Source organism: Lottia gigantea (assembly GCF_000327385.1).
Source record: "Lottia gigantea unplaced genomic scaffold LOTGIsca_79, whole genome shotgun sequence".
NCBI classification, from domain to species: Eukaryota; Metazoa; Mollusca; class Gastropoda; family Lottiidae; genus Lottia; species Lottia gigantea.
Genome location: NW_008710630.1, coordinates 134,493 through 156,026, shown reverse-complemented (window position 1 = coordinate 156,026; position 21,534 = coordinate 134,493). Strand labels below are relative to the sequence as shown.

At 33.9% G+C, this 21,534-nt stretch overlaps 4 protein-coding genes across 4 annotated transcripts; 1 reads left to right on the top strand and 3 right to left on the bottom strand.

Moving 5' to 3' along the window:
• Window positions 1–548: 548 nt before the first annotated feature.
• LOTGIDRAFT_132375 (hypothetical protein) lies at window positions 549–5,250 on the bottom strand (the record flags this gene model as incomplete). Its single annotated transcript, XM_009066671.1, has 11 exons — window positions 549–710; window positions 1,008–1,087; window positions 1,753–2,113; window positions 2,576–2,652; window positions 2,888–2,941; window positions 3,221–3,311; window positions 3,771–3,917; window positions 4,197–4,324; window positions 4,493–4,561; window positions 4,741–4,802; window positions 5,018–5,250. The coding sequence occupies 11 exons, from the start codon at window positions 5,248–5,250 to the stop codon at window positions 549–551; spliced, it is 1,464 nt and encodes a 487-aa protein (XP_009064919.1).
• Window positions 5,251–5,885: 635 nt separating this feature from the next.
• Window positions 5,886–10,252, top strand: LOTGIDRAFT_236286 (hypothetical protein). The gene is made up of 11 exons (XM_009066670.1): window positions 5,886–5,967; window positions 6,201–6,364; window positions 6,589–6,683; window positions 6,956–7,122; window positions 7,552–7,785; window positions 7,995–8,043; window positions 8,233–8,350; window positions 8,616–8,738; window positions 8,917–9,016; window positions 9,473–9,573; window positions 9,858–10,252. Exons 2-11 carry the CDS (start codon window positions 6,245–6,247, stop codon window positions 9,927–9,929), a joined length of 1,179 nt encoding a protein of 392 aa, XP_009064918.1. The 5' UTR covers window positions 5,886–5,967; window positions 6,201–6,244; the 3' UTR covers window positions 9,930–10,252.
• LOTGIDRAFT_196719 (hypothetical protein) lies at window positions 10,178–12,563 on the bottom strand. The gene is made up of 5 exons (XM_009066669.1): window positions 12,332–12,563; window positions 11,749–11,894; window positions 11,310–11,417; window positions 10,909–11,012; window positions 10,178–10,621 (listed from the first exon to the last, which is right to left on the bottom strand). The coding sequence occupies exons 1-5, from the start codon at window positions 12,464–12,466 to the stop codon at window positions 10,449–10,451; spliced, it is 666 nt and encodes a 221-aa protein (XP_009064917.1). The 5' UTR covers window positions 12,467–12,563; the 3' UTR covers window positions 10,178–10,448.
• A 262-nt stretch (window positions 12,564–12,825) lies between these two features.
• LOTGIDRAFT_222151 (hypothetical protein) lies at window positions 12,826–21,024 on the bottom strand. The gene is made up of 17 exons (XM_009066668.1): window positions 20,850–21,024; window positions 20,019–20,161; window positions 19,492–19,603; window positions 18,510–18,578; window positions 18,147–18,304; window positions 17,822–17,894; window positions 17,312–17,452; window positions 16,895–16,989; window positions 16,624–16,738; window positions 16,098–16,242; window positions 15,734–15,837; window positions 15,506–15,576; window positions 14,745–14,889; window positions 14,398–14,480; window positions 14,009–14,113; window positions 13,346–13,626; window positions 12,826–13,101 (listed from the first exon to the last, which is right to left on the bottom strand). Exons 1-16 carry the CDS (start codon window positions 21,009–21,011, stop codon window positions 13,506–13,508), a joined length of 1,842 nt encoding a protein of 613 aa, XP_009064916.1. The 5' UTR covers window positions 21,012–21,024; the 3' UTR covers window positions 12,826–13,101; window positions 13,346–13,505.
• Between the last annotated feature and the right edge of the window lie 510 nt (window positions 21,025–21,534).

The following is a 21,534-nucleotide window of genomic DNA, read 5'->3' as shown; positions in this document are numbered from 1 at the left end:
GACTTGCATAACCACATCTGCCTTTTACAAGGTATATCAGCCACTACCAAAACTACTTTTCTACACTAGAGACAAGGAATTTAAACCAAACAGAATATGACCTAAATAAATTGAATATAATGTTTACTCAGACAACTAATCTGTACTAAATTTCTACTCTGGATCCTAATCCCTCGGCTCTGATTGGTTAGTAAACAAAATAAATCAGGAATAACCAATCAGGTTATGGCATAATGAAGTTCTGATATCTAAAACGATAAACCCTTCCTTACATAGCGCTGTTAGGCTTTTGTGACAAAATCGCTCAGTTACATTGTGTTTTTAGGTTTTGTAAATTAAACGCTTCACTATGTTACATTACTAAGTATTTGTACATCGCTCTAAGGTTTCATATGTCAGTAAGTCTCCCTCAACAACACAAAACTGCTTTGGAAAGGGAGACGACTGCATTCAAAACTTGATTGTTTACCTTCACAACAATTCAATTAATGATATCACATATTCACAATCACTTTTCTACAGAATTCCTAAAAACACATGTCCATTTGCTAAGATCTGGCTTGAACAAACACTGTCTCTTGAGGATGGAGTCCTGCTTTCTGAATGGTTTGTTTCATATCTAAATAAGACAGTTGTCTACGAGGAAAGTTTGTCACTAATTCAAAGCGTTCTGGAGAAAATCCTTTTGATGCTGCAAATTTTACTAGTGCCTGAAAATAAAATCAGATTTAAGTGAAAATGTTATGTCTAGGTCTAAAATTTCAAAGGTTTCATTCCAGTGTTTAATTCTGAAAAGGGACACATGTAGCTGAAACTGAGAATGAAAGAAAGAAACAACATATTTTACAAGGATAACAACTTAGGTTCAAAATCAAGGATCCTTTCTACCAGCTGGTCCTCGGCCAAACCTCTTGGCATTGATCTTTGCTGGATTATCAATACCCATTTACAGCTGGGTGGACTGGAATTAAGAGTGAAGATGATGTATTCAAGGTGTGTTGACTTACCATTAATTTTGAAGAGCATGGTATTGATAACTGTTCTCTTTTACCATCGGGAAACCTCACCATTAAATTGGTCGAATCATCTAAAAATATACAACATACACATCTCTAGTAAGTCTACAATCAATGTTTTATCAACTTCTAAATGATTTACTACTAACATCACTTGAGAAATATTGCCGATTTCTAAATGATTTACTACTAACATCACTAGAGAAATATTGCCGATTTCTAAATGATTTACTACTAACATCACTAGAGAAATATTGCCGATTTCTAAATGATTTACTACTAACATCACTAGAGAAATATTGCCGATTTCTAAATGATTTACTACTAACATCACTAGAGAAATATTGCCGATTTCTAAATGATTTACTACTAACATCACTAGAGAAATATTGCCGATTTCTAAATGATTTACTACAAACATCACTAGAGAAATATTGCCGATTTCTAAATGATTAACTACAAAAATAACTAAATTACTTATTACATCACAAATAATGCAGTATCTTTACTACTAACATCACTAACATACTGTCTTCCCAATTTCTAAATGATTTACTACAAACATCACTAGTGAATGTCTTGCAGATTTCTAAATAAATTACTTATAACATCACTCATGCAGTTTCTTTACTACTAACATCACTTGTGAATGTCTCGCCAATTTCTAAATGATTTACTACTAACATCACTAAAAGAAAGCATAATGTAGTCTTACCTTCTGTATTTCCAAGATAACGTTCCCAAGTTAATTCAGTATTGATACTGTCAGATAGACAATAACTAGAGTCTGTAGATTCACTGGTTTGTGACGTATTCACATTGTTATTAGAGACACTCTGGTCATGTGACCCACTCGCGATTTCACCGTTACTTTCGCTTTTAAGGACATCAGTTTTTTGAGCATTTTTGGAAGTTTTTGTGCCCTTTGACCCTGAATTGTTCGTGTTGATTGGTTCCTCGTCAGAATCGGAAAATGTTTCGACATCACTATCACAATCTGAATCGGTTTCGAAAACAACTTTCTTTTTTTCTTGCACCATTGATGCCTTTATTGCTGCCTCTAGTTGTGCCTCTTCTGTTGCGTCCACTAAAGAATTCTGAAAAAAAGACAAACAATGTATGAATCTAGGATTTGCACTAAAGCCTTTTTCCCAGTGTTGAACAATATATGAGTTTTTATTAATTTTTAGTTTTCTATTTAAGTTCGGTTCCCTTATTTTGATTTATTTATATATATATTCCCTTATTGCACTGCTAATACTTATATAAATCGAAAGTAGAGGTGTTCTAATGATTGGGAAAAATACCAGTTTGTCTCAGAAGTCAATAATTAACTTGACCAAGAAAAATAAGCACAGACAACTTTAATGTCAGATGTAGTATTCCTTTATGACTTATATTTGGTTATAAATTTTTTCAAAACAGCCAGATTTTCAAAATTGTGAATAACTATGCTCTTTCACTATAATATAAATATTTCAAACGATACCAAAATTAATCAATGTTTACTATCACTTGAAATAATAATGGTGTCTCATGATAAGAAAAGAAAATTCTACCTTTTTTAATCGTTTTCTCGGTGGGCTGGAATCACTGTTACTTTCTAATGATGAATGGACTGCTAGAAATTCTGATACTGAAAAATACAGAGAAATCTTGACATTGAAAGATTGGTTCAAATTGCTGGGAGTTTGGCCAAAAACTAATTGAGAAAAATTGGTTGAAAGTATTATTGCCTCATAGCAGGATCAACTACAGACCCCTTCACAGTGAGCAGGCTTCAAATTTGCACAGCTACCTTCAGTTTTATACAAGTGCGATGATCACAGCAACGTTTGTAGAAATGAATTAAAATAAATCAGTTTACATACCATTATCACAGAATTTTAAGGCATCCATTGTATTCCAATTCATCATGTTTTCACCTGAAATATATTCAAAATTTCTCCTTAAAAATCATACATAAGGCACTTTCAGGAAGTCAATCCCACCTACCAGACGGTCCTTGATCAAAAGTGTACCTATTTACTAAAATAATGGGAAAAGATGACATATTCTACAGCTTGAAGACATTTGATAAAACTCATTATCATGTTAAGAAATGTTTCGGATATATCATCATCATCAGGACAGCTAGTTTTGGAACTGTTGGGTAAAACTCTAGAAGAATGAGCAAAGTTAGTCAAAAAGAAGAGATATCTTACCAGTAATGGGATCTATAATAGCTATATAAGGCCATTGAACTACTTTATAAAACTGAATATACTTCGTTCCTTCTTCACTGTCATGGTACACCTATAAATAATATTTAATTGGGAGTAAAAAATAAACCGAGATCAATGTGAATCTGTCAGTTGATATTGGGAAAAATTCTTAGAGCTATCGACCACATACCTTGATGGATATTGCTGTCCTATCTTGTCATCCTTGGCTCTATGAATGCTAATGGCTATTTTATCACTTTCCATTAGTTTGATAAGAAAATATTAACGATTTCATGTCTCAATTTATTAACAACAATATATTTCTAATCAAATGATTGCATTCCTCCATTAACCATAAAGTAGGTTTTCTTAACTTTTCATAAGTATGAGGGACAATGATTCACATCGATTCACACCATTCCAATATTCAATCCGATGTTTGCAGTTCTTGCAATAGCACTAAAATTAATGTTATATGATGTTGCTATTGCAAAGACCCTTGGAATTTAAACATTCACCGAGACATAGACTTTAGGGCTTTAAAACTGACCTGCCAGAAGATAAAATGTTGTTTAATCATTCCTCGAACAGCTTCGTTACTCCAAACATCACGATTTAAAACCTGGCATTGAAATTCCTGTACATTCTGTATATTCACTAGTAACCATTTCTTCTTGTTCTGTCCTGCCTCTCGTGCCTGGAACAATACAAAACAAGGTTACAATTGTAATGGGAGATATACATCCAAATTATGTACTGTGTGCAATTAGGGAAATTCTGCAAGCCAAAGGCATTAAGATATTCATTTCCATTTTGAAACCGTTGAGAGGACTTTAGCATGAGAAGCCTATAGCACTTTACTTCTTCATTCCTTGTCTCATATAAACTAGATGCTTTTTCCATGTAGTCCCATCTGATGTGCATCAATGACTGGGGGCAACCAGGTTGAAATCTTTCAAAGTTTGTGGTTGCTTACCTTTTGGAATGTTCCTTTAAATGTGATGTCTATAGGAGGACGGAATAAATCTTCTAGTGTTCTCTGTTTGGCAGCTTTATTAGGTTGAGTACTACTCGAGGCACTGTTTAAATTTTCTTCTTGCTGTCCTGTAATTTAAGGGTCATGGCTGAAACATATTTCATGTTAAAGAACCAATGGACATTGTCAGAAAATCTTACTAAATTGACTTGTAATATATATCAAGACAAACTCAGGCCTATTGGGAATAGAATTGTTTAATGGTCCTTCATACTATGTCTTGTCAGCCTACTTACTAGTTTCTGCTTGAAAATCTCTGAATCCATCAAAAACGGAAGCTGCTGGTCTTCTTCTACCTCTGTATGCTGAAATAAACAGCAAAATGTAGGTACATTCAAGCAGAAATATTTAAGCTTAATACATAGATTATAAAACAATAAAAGTTTAAAAGATAAACACCAGCCTATGATGCATATTGATGCTATCAGTGACTCACATACACAAAAAAAACTTTTAATAATCTCTTTAAGGAATAGAGGCTTACCAAGGACTGGACCCTCTTCAACTAAAACTTCTCTCTTCTGTGGAATAGGTGCTCGAACATCACTAGGAAATAAAATTATTAGTTATATAAAATCATGATATCTTTTTCTTGCAAAACGTAAATCAGACATTTGGGTCCTCATCCATTAACACATACAGTCTGTAGCACACATCTGAAAGACCAGATGCCTTTTCCATATCAGCCATTCTGACTTGCATTTCTGACAGGGGAAACCAGGAATGTCCAGCAAAGATAGTAAAAATGGTGGTTGTCTTACTCAACATCATCAATAAATTGTTCCAGATCAGCTGCTGAAGGAGCACACTGACCATCTCCTTGCTGCCCGACATCACCAACATCCATGTGCATCCCTATGGCCATTTCCAGGTTATTATTACAGGCCTCCAACAATCTACCTCCCACATCTCGATCAGCACCTGAATTGAGAAAATACACTTCTATAGGCACATTGCCTTCATGTTTAAATGTCCATTTATACCTAAAAACCATCTTTTTATGTCTAAAAACATATTACATACAGGAAGTGACAGCAATTTAAAATACTAAGAAATGATTCATGTCATACTGGAAGAGACTAAAGAGAAGAGAACCTGGTTTTACAGTTTAATTCTAATTGTGAAAAGTGATACAGGTAACATATTGAGGCTTAAGCCTTAGATCTATGTGAACTAAGTCATTTAAATCTATTATTGGGCTAATCAAATTACAAAATATAATTTAGATTTATTAGAAGCTCAGGCTTTATACTGGCACAACTAATTGCTTGAACACCAAGGTGTAGACTCATTTGGATGAAGCCATTTATACAGGCATTGATTGGACTCCAATTTGGAGGGGAGGGGGTAATGAAAAATGTAAACAAAGAATCTAAAAGGAACCGACAAGCCCAAAATGACCTATGTTAATGAATTATTAAGCAAAATTTGTGAATTTCCGAGACATCATGTCCAAAACTACAAAATGTAAGGGGCAATAATATGTGTTAATACGGTCTTAACCTGTCACGGCACAAAACTGATCTATAAGTTCCCTCTTGTCAACATTCGCAGTCGCCATCTTTCTTTCGCGCTCTTCCCGTTCGAGGATTTGTCAACAGAGTAACGTCCCTTGAATTAGTACGAACAGTCTTCAGTACGTTTTGTTTATAAGAAGAAAAATTCGAAGAAATGTAAATCTTGTATTGATCATGAGTTAACGTGAATGCAGGTAGACATAGTTGTAGCTTGTGTTAGTTCCCCATCCAACTATATAGTTTTTTAAAGTAACATTAGCATGAAAAACGATACTTTCAAGTGAAATGAAAGGGTGGCTCTTTACAACCGAATAAGATTTAAGATCAAAACAAACATTATCTTGCCCACTAATCAACTATCATGAACTATCAAAGGTAGTTATGTGGACTTACGATTTGTTATTAATCAATGTATTTGTTATTTCAGAGAGTTGATAGTTAACCAAAGTCGAAAATTAAGAAACGTTAATAATGGGGAAGGAAAAAGGAGGATTTTTAACGCCGAAAGCCATTGCTAATCGGATCAAGGCTAAGGGTTTACAGAAACTAAGATGGTACTGTGAGATGTGTCAAAAACAATGTAGAGATGAGGCAAGTAGACTTTAGAGTCACTAATGTCAATGTCTTAACAAAATTTCCCTCATTGTATACTGCACCACATTGCTTATTATATCAACCTTATTTTTCTGCCTAATAATGCCTGATATTTACATGAAGATAAAAGAGAAATGCCAGACAACAAATGGTGACATAAGGTTGATTTATATGTGCATTAACCATTATTGGTTATGTGATTTATTTTTTATGAATTTCAGAATGGTTTTAAATGTCACATGACGTCCGAGTCCCATCAGAGACAATTGTTATTATTCGCTGAAAATCCTGATGAATATATCGACTCATTTTCCAAGTAAGTTATCTCCCTTGCTTATAAGTCCTTAAATTTTGAACCCCAAACTATTTCAGTCATATCCTGCTAGGCTCCTTTCCAATTAAGTTTTTTGGTTTCCACTCAGAAGCTGACAATACCTCAATAAAGATTTTTAGGTATGTGGACTCTCTGAAAAGGATGTCAAGCCCAAATACCTAATAATCACAAAACGGAAAGAAATGCCGAGTTGACTAATTACTCTGCAAAAGGATTCTCGTTCTCTTTCTGTTATTTCACATTTTTTTCTTCAGTGAATTTGCCGAAGATTTTTTAGAAGTTTTACGTAGAAGATGTGGTACTAAGAGAATCCATGCTAATATTGTGTATCAGGAATATATCGCTACTAGAAATCATGTTCATATGAACTCTACCCAGTGGGAGACTCTTACTGATTTTGTCAAATGGTTGGGTAGGGAAGGTAAGAATTTTGGTATTTTGTAAGAGGTATTTCTTAGCTGAAACTGAAACTCGACTGTAACATAATCAGTTAGAGTGTTGAAATCTTGAAGTCAAACAAATGGCAGTTATGTGTTCTAATCCGGTCAGGCTGTGAAAGTCTGGTCCTTTTCTCATTATTCCAGTCAACCTAGCTGTATATGGGGACAGATAATCCGAGAAAGAACAATGCCAAGAAGTTTGGTCAAGAGCCTAAATTGTTATCCTTGTCAAAAGAGGTTAATCTGCATTTAGACTAGGATATAGATTAAATATGAATATTCATTTATTTTGGCAACATACTGTATCCCTTTGAATTATATATTGAAAAATTAAAACAGAACCTGAAACATGAGAGTTTCATGCTATGCAATCTGACCTGCATCCCTACTGATGTCCCTTTATCTTATAGGTAAATGTGTGGTAGATTTGACGGAGAAAGGATGGTTTATAACATACATTGACCGAGACCCAGAAACTATTAAACGACAAGAGTCCATCAAACAGAAAGAAAAAATGGACATGGATGATGAAGAACGAACTTCCAAGTTTATCCAAAAACAAATAGAGAAGGCTGCAGCTTCAGAAAAATGCAGACATGAAACAGAATTCACTGATTTAAAGAGAGAAGATACCGAAGAAAAAGGTATTTTGAGGGATTTTTTATACTTTATATGCAGTTGTTAACCCTTGAAATGGCTTGTCAACCGGGAATATGCATTAAAGGAAGTGAGAAAAAAAAAATTTTGCCGTGGTACGTATGATTTATAGGTATAGATTTTCTCAAGATATACTCGAGGGTAAAAAGGGGTTCACATTATTATTATATACCAATAAGTATTTTGTTTCTTTCAGTGGTGTTTGCTATGCCAACAGCTTTAAAGAAATCTGACCAACCTTCTACGTAAGTGAAGCTCATTGTTATACATCTTTCTTTCTTAATTAGGTTAATTATGTTGAAAACTCGTTAGGGTGAGGCTGTAGCGTGATAGAATCAAATGAATTTAGATGCCCATTTTCACATTTTTAAATTGTTTTAGTTTTCTTTGTCTTAATAAAAAAACAAAAAAAAATCTAAGCATTACAATTTCAGGTCCAAACTAACAGAGAATGTGTTAAAGAAGGTATCAGAAAGTAAAGAAAAACCAGAATTAGTCCATACTCCTAAAACTGGACAGAAGAGAAAATCAGCTCTTGAGGAAATTATGGAGGTATGTAGAGGAAACTTGAACGATTATGTCCTACTATGGAAGGTAATTGTTGCCAAAATTAGTCACAAAGTCACTGGTCTAAACACAGTGTGAAAACTAAAAGGGTGGCACTTGATTGGAGAGGTCTGAACAGGTTCTGTCAGTCTCAATTTTGCCTCAAATAGAACAGTATGAAAGTAGATATGTCACATTCAAAATTTATTTTCTTCCCCGCCCTTTTGAATTCTGCCTGCACTTCTTAAAATTCCTTGCATAATATTTTTAGTTTGAAGAAAAAACAAAAGAGAAGAAAAACAGGAAAGATTATTGGTTACATAAAGATATAGTAGTGAAAATTATTTTTAAAAAACTGGGAGAAAAATATTACAAGAAAAAAGGATATATAAAGGTAGGAATTGTTTGTTGAATTAAAAAGTTGAAGCAAAACTTTTACATGTCCAAATATTTCTTGATATTTGAAGATGGGATTGTGTGACTAATGGCTAACCAAATTTATAACTCCTACTTCATAAATTGATAAAGATCAGCCAAGTACGACTTTAAGCTTGTTGATTTTATTTTTTTAGGAAGTAAAAGATCTGTATACAGGCTATGTTAAAATGCTGGATAGTGGAGATACGTTAAAGATAGATCAAACACATGTTGAAACAGTTATACCATCTTTAGGTAAGTGGCTTGAAAATTCTTTGACTCACAGGCACCTGTTTCTATTTATAGTCAACTCTATCATAGTATACGGTATATATACTCATAGAGTCGACTATTGATAGAAACAGGTGCCTGTGAGTCGACTCCCCTCTTACAAAATATTGATTTGTACACGACTGTATTTTCCCTATTAATATACCCAAGCTCCAAATCCTTCGACTTTTAGATAAAGCACACCTCAAATAATTCATACCCTCTTTAGAGATAGACTCAAGCTGTGTGGACTTTTTGAAAGTAATGTCATGTTGACAAACCAAGTCACATAATGTCATCAGGTTGTCAGGAAGGGAGTGGATATCCTATCTTACTAAACCTTCCACAGGACTTAATCTATAGTCGAACTCACATTCAATAAAATTAATGAGCTGAACCTTACTAATTAGGTATTGTAATTTTTCTGATCTTCTATTGTAGGTAAAACAGTAATGATTTGTAATGGAGCCTATCGTGGTCAAACAGCTAGTTTAGAAGAACTGAATGAAAAGAAATTTTCTTGTACTATCAAATTAGACAGTGTTAGTATATATTAAGCCCCCTCATTTTAACCCGAGTGCTCTCTGAACTTAGCTGTTCATGCTTGGGCCTCTTCTTCTCAAAAACCTATCTTAAAATAAATTTGAATTTCATTTGATTCCATACTAAAAAAATATTAACAAATATGATCACTTGATTTAATTATTTAATGAATAAGGCAACTGTTTCCTGAGCAAAAGTTGATAGGAGTTCTATTCTTAATTGTTGTGTTGGGGAACCTTGCAGCTTGTTCAAAGTGTTTTATGTTGAACTGTTTTTATTTCAGGGTGTATTAAAAGGAAGACCTATAACCAATGTACAATATGAAGATATCAGTAAACTCCATCAACCATCTTGATAGATTGATGAACTCTAATTGGAAAACGGTTTATCCATTAATCAATGGCATTTCAACAGAACAGATAGCCAACAGTGTACAGTCACCTCATCACTGAGTGGTACCTTGTTTCAGTTTTAGAAAAAAAGAGGGATATAACAAGAGATTTCTCTATCAATAAAGGTGCTACTGTGGTAAAATTTCCCTCTTGCAGTCTGTATCTTTTCGCCCATTTTAATTGACTCAAATTCGGCCGAAGAGTAGGATGTAAAACTCCATTAATTTGTATTCATTGTAAATAGATGTATGTACATTTTAAAATAACAAATAAAAAAATCCATGCATATTGTCTTATATATACCTTCAAACCAGGTTGAAACACCAAATTTTTCTGAAATCTGACCAGGAACAAAGACGCCCTTATATTGAGATTTGTGGTATTCCTGCAATTTTTCAGACTCCAAAACTTGCCCTCCTGATGCTGACTTGATATCCATAACATGTGTGACATGTCAGCAGCATGAGATGAGATGAGATCCATTAGAATAAATTAGTTTGTAACATAATTCTAATGAATTCGTTTTGATCAATGAGTCCATCTCCATTCACGTCTGCTTCTACTATCATCTCTTCTAAATCTTTCTTAGTAAATTTTAATCCTGTTTCTTGACAGATTTTTATCAGATTGTCCAAGGATATGGACCCAGTTTTCTCTGCAAGGAAAATAATTGTAAATATCAGGGTTTTTAGTCAGAGGAGTGTTCAAGTTTCCCTCATTGCATACAGCATGTATAACTCCCTGACAAGAAAAAGAACAGTTGATTATTATATAGCCAATAAGGATATATATGTCCATTTAAGGGATACACCTGTATAAATATTTGCTTTATCTCATCCATTTCATAATGAGACTTTTCCCTCAAGAAAATTTCAACAGATGCATAAATTGTACATCTTTCACATGGGACTAATTTTAAGCTTACACAAAAAGGTGATGTACCTAAATCAAACATTTGAAAACCTTTAATAATCTCATCATAAACATCACGTGTATCACCCTGTCTATCTATTACTGTCTCTAAAAACTCTGTAAAGTTTATCAAACTGAAAGTAGAATTTAATCAAATTCAATTGAGTTAGATTAGTTTATGTTTGTTATGGCTACGTTGGCGTGACGCCTTATCTTGGTCTGAAAGTCATTGCAAGTTGATTCCTAATAAAATAAATTCCATGAAATTGTGTCAAGGACAAATCAGCTGGTAGACAAGATCCTAGAGAACCTAAGTTCTAATCATTTTAAAATCATTACCAAGAGGTCTGTCCAAGGATCAGCTGGTAGACAGGATCCTCGTGAACCTAAGTTGTTATCTTTATAAACAAGTAAAATCCTGAATATGTTACCTGGATCCTTTATTACTGGAATCTGCTATTAATTTGTGAGCATCTGCTTTGGAGACCTTAAATCCTAAAGCTTTTAAACTTCTCCTCAACTCAGCTGCCCCTATCAACCTGAAAATAGCCACAGATTTAAATTACATGTAATTAGTTTTTGGTATGACTTCACTCTGGACGCAATTAGGTGTGTCAGCTAAATTAAAGACTATACAGATCGAAATATATTCATGAATGAATGAAGTTTTAAGTCCAACTTTAGTCCCAATTTTTAATTTCCAACCCTCAGGGATCTTTAACGTACACAGCCTGAATCTCATACGCAAGCCTTTGCCGATTTATGTTAGTATTTGACTATGTTTTTTTCAATGTTTATTAGATATTTCAAGTAAATTGGAATATTACCCCCCTATAACAAATACTCAAATTAAGAAGAATCATATCCTACCCATCATTATTAATATCAAACAAATCAAACACAACTCTTAAATCTCGTATTTCTTGTGGTGTTAATTCATTTAATACTCTAGTTGATACTTTAAAACCATGCACTTCTTTTTCATCTACTGGATTGGACGTTAACAGATTAACAAGCTGAAAAAGGGTGAAAAAAAACGTAGCAATTCAGTATTCCATACACAGTCTGTTTTAAGATGCCTTGAACATATGATCACCCTTGACAAAGGGAAAATAATTCAAATGGACTTGGGGATACACAATTTAGCAAGTCAGTATTCCTATAGGCCTAAACACAATTAGTTTTTAGATGCATTGATACATCTGACCACTGTGAATTGACTATAAACGAAAAGAGGTAGTTATACAAGACCCATCGCTGATGACCGTCATCCGTCTTGAACATTGAAGAAACAATTGAACGAAAACTAGCAAAAATTCAATCAGACATAAATAAAATACACCTGTTCATTGAGATGGGCCTTATTCTATTCAGATAAACAATTCCTAACTCAGCAGCCTGAATATTGCACTTTATCATTATATATTCTTAATTAGCAGTTAAGTTAACAAACCTTTTCTCGGGGTAAAATGGGCTGAGCAACTGCCTCTGGTTTGAGAGGATCACGGTTGACTTTCTGAGAAGCAGCCGATTCCTTCGTCCCTTTCTTGCCCTTTTTCTTCCCTTTTCCTTTCTTCTTCATAGGCATCTTGCCGACTTATTTTATTATAATTATATCAATCATCAAGATTCCTTTGCAAAATAAAACCTACAAAAAGTTTAGTTTCCTCAAACCGGAAGCGTATCATCCACCATATTGTAAACAAATTACCTGTCGTCATGCGTGACGTCATTAACAGGTGCCCGTCACTTCGTAACGAGACTTTTCGTAACGATAATTTTCACTTTTTTTTCAATAGTCAATTCGAAAAGATATTTATAGCAATGATTCAAAAATGTCATCAAGTCAGAAATGAATTCAAACCCTTCCAAAATGGCCCCTTCCTTGACTAAAGATTTTAGACAATTGTTTGCCTACATTGTCCTACATGTATATAAGCCATTTGTGATTTGTGATTTTATTGAAAATCATTATATTTCATTTACAAAACAACAAAATAACATTTGACATTAAATAAACTTTATCATGTAATCAGTGGTTTAAACAAGAAGCTGTATAGATCAAAACAAAATTTTCAGACTATTAAAAAAAAAAAACCTACACAAAAATGATAAAGGCAATAATAATAGATAAGCCAAATAAATATGTTAAAAATATAAGAGGTTATTGAATCTAAGACATGTCAAAATAGTCACAAAGTAAATCTATATCCAAATTCTAACAAAAATGTAACATTATCTGGCTAGATCTAAATCTTTGTAGAGAATCAAAAATCTTAAGGGATTGTCTTCTAAATATTTTATGTATATCAGGGACACTGATAGCAGTGATTTGTACCATTCCAATTTTCAGTCAGACGTCTGTGGCTTTTGCAGTTCCACTAAAATTAAGCATTTTAAGATGTCACTATCGCAAAAGTTGCTATTGATATTTAAGGACCTTTGCGATAGTGACGTCATAACACACAAAGTTTAAGTGGAATTGCAAGAATACATATAAAACATTTAGAAAACCCCTTACATTCCCCCTTAAAGAACTATATTGCATTGTAGGGTATTCTATTAGCTCTGAGTTCTATTTGAAAATATAATTCTATTGCTATGTTTTTAATGTAAAATATAATAATTTATTCAGCCAGTCCCAAATCTCTACACAGTTGAGTCTCTGTCAAGTTGTGCATTTCACCTCGATTCTGCTGAAAGTTATCAATGGTTCTTTGTCTGGCTTCTTCCCAGTCATTCAGGGCTCTGAAATAGATAGATGTTGTCACAAAATTACTCTGTATATATTAACCAGGCTCCCTTATCAATAAATAACTGAAGGGTTGACTTTATCCACATAGCTTTGTAAGAGGAGGTGAACATTAACCGATCAAAACAACCCTATTCATATGTGAGGGGTTGCCCTTACACATACAATATTCACAAAGATTGTGCATGTGTTCATCTTTACAAAACAAATCACATGTAGAAGCATACTGATTGGCATTATGAATATGAATACAAGGTTTACCTACTAAAGTGAAAAAAGGTAGAAAAGTGTTTTAGTTTCAGATATGTTGAAAAGAAGATGATATTGGCATAAAATGAATGAATGAATGATCAAATGAATAAATGAATGAAAGCCTACCTGTATATTGGTCTAACAAACTTCATTCTGCCCTGTTCATTGATAAAGGTGAAAGCTCGGGTTAAGACATCCTCCCAATGAGCTTTGATACCTAACATTATCCATCTATAATAAACAGTTAATCATTATAGTTAATTCTATCAGAAAAATCACTATGACTTAATCACTCTACCAAAATACCCATATCAAATTCCATGAAAAGATTAATTCAATTTTGTGGGGTATGACTTTCTCTTCTAAGCTAAGACAATGTACCACAAAATCGATTTTATGTGAACATTTGTAACTGGTTTTAATCTTAATTGCCTCCATTGCCCACCTTCCCTCTCACCTTCCCTCTCCCCTTCCCTCTCCCCTTCCCTCCCCCATGCCCCTTAAAAAATACTTACTTGAATCTGATTTCCGAGTTGATGACACTATTCAGATCATAAACTCTATTCATAGCCTCTAGTCTTTCTATTGGTTGTGGATCCTACACACAATAAAAATATTCACATAATCGTCTACTAAAAAGGATGAAGTTGTCTTTGCATTACCAGGTGATAGAGCTCAATCTCAACTACCTGTAGCCTTTTTCAGAATTAAAATCAGACATATGGTTCCTTACAATTCAACAAAAAATCACTTATAATCATTCGTGTAGACGACTATTTCCTGTTAAAGGAATTTCTCAGAGGTTTTTGTGTTTTTTGGAGGTGGAGTCAAATCTCACAGTCAATGAAAAGAAGATTCATACCTTTTCCAGTAATTCAGCGAGGAATTCTTTTTTCTGAGCAGGTAACATGTCATTCAAATCAGTAGGAGAGAACGTGGAATATTCTGTAGCTGAATTCCATCTGTCACATAAAGTTGTACAGACATTTTTCAAACTTTCATCAAATCTGGAAAATAGAAATGAATTGAAACGAAATGGGGTTTGACATATCTCTTCTTTCTCCAGATTATCCTTATAAAATTATTACCAAGAGGTTGGTCAAGGACCAGCTGGTAGAAAGGATCCTCTAGAACCCAAGTTGTTATTCTTGTAAAATCATTACCAAGAGGTTTGGTCAAGGACCAGCTGGTAGAAAGGATCCTCTAGAACCCAAGTTGTTATTCTTGTAAAATCATTACCAAGAGGTTTGGTCAAGGACCAGCTTGTAGAAAGGTTCCTCTAGAACCCAAGTTGTTATCCTTGTAAAATCATTACCAAGAGGTTTGGTCAAGGACCAGCTGGTAGAAAGGTTCCTCTAGAACCGAAGTTGTTATCCTTGTAAAATCATTACCAAGAGGTTTGGTCAAGGACCAGCTGGTAGAAAGGATCCTCTAGAACCCAAGTTGTTATCCTTGTAAAATCATTGCCAAGACCAGCTGGTAGACAGGGTCCTTAACAACCTGTTTTTATCCTTGTAAGATTAATGCCAAGAGGTTGAGTCAAAGACCAGCTGGTGAACAAGATCCTCTAGAACCCAAGTTGTTATCATTGTCAAAAGATTCTGTTGAGGATAATTCACTCACCTGGGTGTAAATGGTGGCATACCCTGACCGAAAAACCACGTCTGCCAATCTACTTGGTCCAATATACTAATCTAAAAAATAAAAATTTATCAAAATTAGCAACAAAACCCCAAAAAATCTAGAACAATTTAAAAAAAACACACAGAAAATAAAAGAAACCAAATGTCTGAAAATGAATAAGAAAGATTCAAGTTACCCACAGAAAATGAATGAAACACAATAAGTTACCTTGTCATGAAAGAAAGAATACAGGAAATCTTTCCATTGGGTGTGATCTATGGACTGTTTAGCAAACATAGTGATATAGGCCTTCAGGAATGGTTCAAAAACGGCTGAAATAAATAACATAAGTGTGTGCAATGAGGGAAATTTTGCCATCTTTCTTTTAATTTTGGATTTTCAGCATTCCAAACATGTTGTAACATGCACACCCCAAACACATGGGGCCTTAGGTAAAAAAAACTCTGAATAAGGGCCGATTTGAAGTCAAAATTGTCTCGAATAGTTTATGCGAACCAGCTGTCCTGATGATGGAGTTATATCCAAAACATTTGGCATAAATTTTTAATATAAGGGTATAAAATCTACCCACCTGGTCCCCCTAACAAAGTTTCTAGATAATATAACAAAGCACATCCTTTCTCATAGGGCACATTAGAGAAAGCATCATCTGGGTCTACGCCCTTTAAATCAGGGATAAGTCGAGTGTAGGGACCATTATGTAATACATTTTCCACCTAAAATACAAAACAATATACTGTCAGATACATTAATATTCATATGAATCAAGGGGACCTAGGGAAGATTTTTTGGGGGTAGAAAATTGTTTATTAAATATTTTGTATTAGATTTCTTTTAAATTGCTAATGTATACGATATTTTTTACTCTTTAGCTAAATCCATAATGCAATGTATATACATTGGAAATGGTACCAAAACCAAATTCTGTGTTAAAAATGGTTAATGTATTCGGCTAGTAAATTATTATGCGCATATCATTAATATTGTAAGCTGAAATGGATATCAAGTTTGAGCACTAACTTAATTGCGCGAAAACCAAATGAAATGGAGCCAATGGAAAGATAGAACCACATGAAGAATGAAAAGTTGGTACATACTGTATTTCTCAATTCTTGCCATCCAGCTGCCAGTTGGAATTGTCTGAAAGGTTCTCCGCCATGAAGCCTGGAGGTGATTTTACGTTCAATAAATACTGTATGACCTTCATTTAACCTTGAAAACAAAAAATATTTTGTATTGGTTGTAATTCATTTAAAAATAAAGATTTTTGAAATTTGGAATTAAGACAGCCATTTTGAATACTAACTTTCAAAATGAAGATTTTTGCATTATTAAAATGTAAATCATAAAAAAATAAACATGGCCTACCAGAAATCCTCGAATGTTTTATTGGTCACCAAATTACCAGCCCAGCTGTGTGTTATTTCATGAGCTACTACATCAGCTAGTGATTTATCTCCAGCCTGAAATTCAAAGAGAATATTAGGAAAATCCGATATTAAGATGCTATCTGACTCAGTGCACCAGACAGAAGGCAGAAGGCACTTATCTCTGCAACTTCACAATATCAAGCTATTGTGAACTCTAGCCACTTTAATTGTATCACAAAGGTTGGTAAATGCAGCAAATACAGCCAACCAGAGGGCTCTACAGAAAATCTGCAAATACTAAGCCAAAATGTTGACAGTCTTGCAAGCATACCATCCAACCAAATTGCTGAATTAACAAATATCTGCATTACAATGTAATCTCTGCAAAAGACCAATTTATTATTTCATAACATACCAAAAGTGTTGGGGTTACGAAAGTCAGACATGGGTTTTCCATCCCACCATAGGGAAACGTGGGGGGTAAGACCAGTAAATCATACTGTCCCCAGACGTATGGCGTCAGTAAGTCTTCACCGGTTTGTAACTGTTGTTCTGTCTGCAATAAAAATCAGAAATCTTTAGAATTGAAAAACACAAAAAGTCTGAAATATACTTTGGGAATCTCTAAAACTGAAAATCAGAAAGAGTCTGCATAAAACATTAGAAATCTTTAAAATTGAAAAACACAAAAAGTCATATGCATAAATAAACTTTAGGGCATTGACAATTGACAATTTTCCAATCTAAAAGTGTTATAAATTCAGATACATATTTTTAAAAAGGGTCCAAGATCATACATACTATAATGTCAAAAAAGCTAGCAGCTTGCTCGTGATCAATGTCTGAATTTAGGAATTTATATCTTGGAACTTCTCACTATTGAAAGCAAAATTGATTTATCTTTATTAACAAAATTCAAGCTTACCTCTGAAAATTCAAAGGCAGCTTTATCAACCAGTTCTCTCTCGGACCAAACATGTGATCTCGGTCCAATTCGTCTACAATAAAATACAAAACATGTACATATATTGACAGCCCTGTCTTACAAAACATTGCCTTCATTGCACACTACTTGTTCAATAACTAAGAGGTTTGATCCTGGCATAGGTTATAATGAAAGATTTTTCAACTCAGTTTCCCCATGTCAGTGATGAACTGGATTCCCATCATTGCACACTTCCTTAACTAGAGGTCCAGGTTTTCAGATCTTTCTGTCCCTAATCTTGTGTTTTTTTTCAAAATTAAATTACCTGCTTTCAAGATCCCCAGCAACAATAGCCAACAAATAACTTGGTATTGGTATAGCTTGATTGAAATGATACACAGTTTTAGTAGGGTCAGTTAGACTTGTTTCAGACCCAGTTCGTATGGCACTCATTAATACTGTGATCTCTTTTTTACAAGTTACCTAAGACACAAAAATATCATGTTTAAAAATGAATCAGAAGCATTTTCTGAAAATGGCTTATTTTCAAAACATCAATATCAAAATATTTACAAAAATTGTTATCACTAACGAGAGAAAATCCACTTGGCCATTTGCAAGGATAAAATGTTGTTATTTGCCAGCCCTTTAGACTACAGGAGCTATAAAAGTTAAAAAAAAAACTTACTGAAGCACTATAGGGAAACTTGACGGAAGGTGTATCTTGACAAGGATAAAGACTTCGAGCGTGGATAGCCTGAAAAAAAAAACACAAAAAATTGAAAAGCCAATCCAGATCATTGCATTGGCAACTAGTTCTGTAAATGTGACCTGGGCAAGTGCTTCTATAGAGTATCATCTATAACACCCAATACAAAAGTAATATGAAATGGCTTAATAGCACAAAATAAGTTAGATATATATGCTTTGTTAAAGACGTAAAGTAATGCCCATATCTCCCCATGGGGGGTGGTTGGAATGTTTAACAGGTATCTTGAAGCTGAGAGGGGGTTGGGGGGGGACGGGGGCGTTTGTCAACTCAACTTTAAATTTTGACAATAAGGGTAGATAAGCATTATGTTAAAAATGTGGTGTCCAATATCTGTGCTCATTGCTAAAAGTTGGATGGTTTTTCAAAGGGGATTTTTTTGGCAGCTTGATGGGACAACTCAACTTTAAAATTTGTCCATTCAAATATAAATTCTGACAATAAGGTAGATAAGAAGAGAGTGAGCTTAAATAGGTTAAAGTAACGTCATAATCTAACTAGTTAAAATTCCCAAGCTACTGATACCTTATCAACCTAATACATATATAGCCTTCTATATCATTATATAGAGAGGTGAACATGACATTAACTTATTGCCCCTGTCATGTTAAGTAGGCCTAAATTGACTTGGAATATTGTAAAGTATTTATATAATAAAGGCAGAGTGAAAACTTGATGCTTCGACAAAAACTCAAGAAAAAAAACCAAAACAAATGAAGTACTTAAAAATAAAGATTTCTCTGATTTAATATTAAATAAAAACTAAAATCATTTCACAATGTAAACAAAAATCGATCTTCATACAAAATTATAGTTGGATAGAGTGTACCACTGTCTCGTCTATTTATTGATAAAGGGCGTAGGGCGTAGTTTAATTGACTATGAGTATGCTTGTTCCTACCTCACACTGACTGAAGAGATATGGATGACGTTTTCCAGCAGTTTGATTGGCTGATAACCATTGTAGCGCTGTGGATGCAGGGGATGTTTCATAGTTTATGCTGATCTTTGACCTATTTTTTTAAAAAAATAAAAATTAAGATAATATCGTAAATTATAAGCATTATACCACTTAAATTAGAAACATTAAAAACAGAACCTGAAACATGTTACTCAGAATTTCACGCTGTGTGATTCTAGTGACATCCTATTGAAACAGTTAAAATATTTCGTTATTGCACAACAAAATAACCCCCTGATATATATTGAACTCTTCCACACATGCATTTTCAGTTGTTATATTACATTGTTGTGATGTTTGGAACAGTCTATTAAAAAAAATACAAGGGGAGTTCATTAATGAGCTCATATGCCATGCGATACTAACTATATTGAAATATAAACCACGTTCCTTATTTTACTTTGAAATATTAACAACAACAAAAATATATAACAGCCCTACACAAAAAAAAAAATGAAGTTTCTTACTCTGAACTCTTTGTATCGCGGGGTAGTTGAACAATCAGACGGCTACCAAACGGATCCACTTTCTCTGAGACAGAAAACGTCAGTGACTGATCTGTTTCTACATCATTGATACTGATTATATTCAAATCTCTTGTATCCAACAACTGAAAAACAATATATTTAGGTACAAAATAAGATAAGGACCAGGAGTAATGATTTGGTTGTATTTGCGAGATATGTACAAGTAATGAATGTTTTTGACAATGATCTGTCAGGCATAAAGCCTTGAAGAGTGTGTCAGTCAACTACCAAAATTTAGAAATGTTGTCATTTATGGCTAGTGATAGGGTGTTCAGTCAACTCGTCAACAGTTAATGGATAGTGATAGTATAACACTCAGGCCCCTGGCCACAAAATTTTCAAGTGGGCTCATAGCACCAAGAACTTAGAGTTAAAGTGCCTGCCTTCCCTAACACCCCTCCCTCTTCAAGAAATGACAAGTTTCAACATAGGCCAAAGGCTGGATATAATATTAACATATACTATTCATAGCAATCTAAACATTTCAAGTTATATGTTATTATCAGAGAATTTCCAATAGCCTAGAACAAAATTGAGACCTGCCCAAACACAATGGTTTCTGAGGCGCAATATCAAACATTATATATATATAACCACAGACATTCCTAAAGCGATGAAACACAACTAATACTTTAAACTGTGAATATTTGAGAAATGATTGAAAAATTCAATTTAGAAATCACAATAGCTGAAGAGTCAGAGTTTGTGATGTTTGTAATAAGTCAAAAACTGAACAGAGGGTTGAGCCAAAACTAAAAAAAGATTAATTACCACAGTGTCGCATCCATTGACAACTCGTTTCAATGACAGAACACATTTTCCTGTCAAGACTTTCCTCTCAAAATCCACTTCTACAATCAAATTAGCGTGTGTGACAATACATAAATCTGGTCTTGAAAAAGAACAGGGATCTTGTTCACTTAACTCAGCCATTTTCCAACACTTTGTGACTAAACATTCGAGACTAATTGAAATTATGAATAATGTGTGACTAAATAATCGAGACTAATTAAAGCTATGAAGACTAAATGACTAAATATTCTAGACTAATTGAGGCAATGTGACTAAGTAATTGAGACTACATAATTAAGGATGTTTCGTACAAGAAAGAAGAAATTCTCCAGAGTCGATTCACAATTTCATGGAAATCAGCAGCTATTCCAGTAATATCTAATCTCTACAATGAAGAATGATTTTCCAGAAGCGTAAAGTGATTATTCACTATCTAGTTTCAAAGATATTTATCAAGTATTTTAGATGGAGGATGCGCCAGTTTTGAAAAAAACCTCAAGTCTCCTTGCGTACACAGAATTATCAATTTTATCAACAATTTGATCTTGATTAGATTGGGATTCTCGAACTTATTGGGCCTTCCCTTTGCAGCGTTCACATAGCTACTGATGCTTGCAATTGCGAATCAATGTACCCCCCCCCCCCCCCCCCAAAAAAAAAAACA